This window comes from Equus quagga, unplaced genomic scaffold (assembly GCF_021613505.1).
Source record: "Equus quagga isolate Etosha38 unplaced genomic scaffold, UCLA_HA_Equagga_1.0 65242_RagTag, whole genome shotgun sequence".
Classification (NCBI taxonomy): domain Eukaryota; kingdom Metazoa; phylum Chordata; class Mammalia; order Perissodactyla; family Equidae; genus Equus; species Equus quagga.
Genome location: NW_025800679.1, coordinates 1 through 1,189, shown reverse-complemented (window position 1 = coordinate 1,189; position 1,189 = coordinate 1). Strand labels below are relative to the sequence as shown.

Genomic DNA, 1,189 nt, shown 5'->3' with positions numbered 1-1,189 from the left:
GCCGCGGGCCGGGGCCCACCCGGGTCAGCGCCGCGGGGCCGCCGGCGCAGTTCACGCCCCCGGGCCCGGAGCCGGCAGGTGCGGCCGCGCCGCCCGCGAGGTTGTTGTTGAGCTCGTTGGCCGCGGCGGCCGCCGAGGTGCCCAGAGCCCCCGCCGGGGGCTTCCCGGCCGCGTCGCCGCCGCCGCCCGGGGCGGCCGCGCCCGCGGGGTTCTGCTTGGCGCGCATCTTCTCGCGCTTCGCCTTCCACTCCTCCAGGAAGTCGGTGGTGCTGCCGCCGCCGCCGCCGCTGCCCGCCCGGTAGCCACCGGTCGCCATATTCCCAGCGGGGCCGGGCGGCTCTGCCCTGCGGCCGCCGCCGCCTCTTCCTGCCCGCGGCCCGGAGGATGCGAGGGGACGAGCCCGCCGCGGGGGCGGTCGCGGCTCCCCCGGCGGCCGCTCTGCGGGGAAACACAAAAGGGGGCGGGGGAAGGAGGCGTCAGGTCCCCGGCCGGCCCGAGGTCTGCCCCGCCGCCGCGCCCCTCCGAGCCCCCCGACGCGCCCGCTGGTCCCCGCCAGCCGCGGCCGCCGAGTCCCCACCCCGCAGTTTCTCCGACGCACCTACACGGCGGGCCCGACGGTCGCCGCCCCTCGAGGGGAGGAGAGACGGCCTGACCCCTCCCCCGGCCCGCCCGCCCCATCCCCACCAGAGTCAGCGCCTGCGGCGCTCGGGGGACCAGGGCCAGACCCCGCCACCTGTCGGCCCGTCGCAGCGCCCTCCCCTCGCTCCGGCCCGCGCCGGCCCGGGGTCCTCGTCCCCGCCCCCAGGCCCGGGCGAGGCGCCGAGCCCCTAGCCTGCCCGAGGAGGCGGCCGGACTCCGGGGGACCCCCGCTGTCCCGGGAGCGGAGGGACGGGCGCGCGTGAGCCCGGCGGCCCGGGCAGCCGCTTACCTGGGAGGAGGTGGGGGAAGGCGCGGGGCCGGGAGCTGGCGCCCAGGTGAGCCGCCGCGGCCGCACGGGACACAGCAGCGCCAGCAGCCTCGGGGCTCGAGCTCGCGGCTCTCCCGGGCGGGGAGGGAGCGAGGGAGGCGAGACGGCGAGAGGGAGGGCGCGCGCGCGGAGGGGAGCCGAGCGGCGCCGAAGCGCGGGCGGAAAGGGCCGAGGCGGGCGCGAGGGGCGCGGCGCGCGGGGGGGCGTGCCCGCTGCAGCCCC

The 1,189-nt window shown here is 81.6% G+C and overlaps 1 protein-coding gene across 1 annotated transcript; it reads right to left on the bottom strand.

Moving 5' to 3' along the window:
- Nucleotides 1-4: 4 nt before the first annotated feature.
- On the bottom strand, nucleotides 5-1,121 carry LOC124234029 (PRKC apoptosis WT1 regulator protein-like; the record flags this gene model as incomplete). Its single annotated transcript, XM_046651286.1, has 2 exons — nucleotides 929-1,121; nucleotides 5-438 (listed from the first exon to the last, which is right to left on the bottom strand). A coding segment is annotated over exon 2 (312 nt), but the record flags the coding sequence as incomplete, so codon positions are not given.
- Nucleotides 1,122-1,189: the final 68 nt, after the last annotated feature.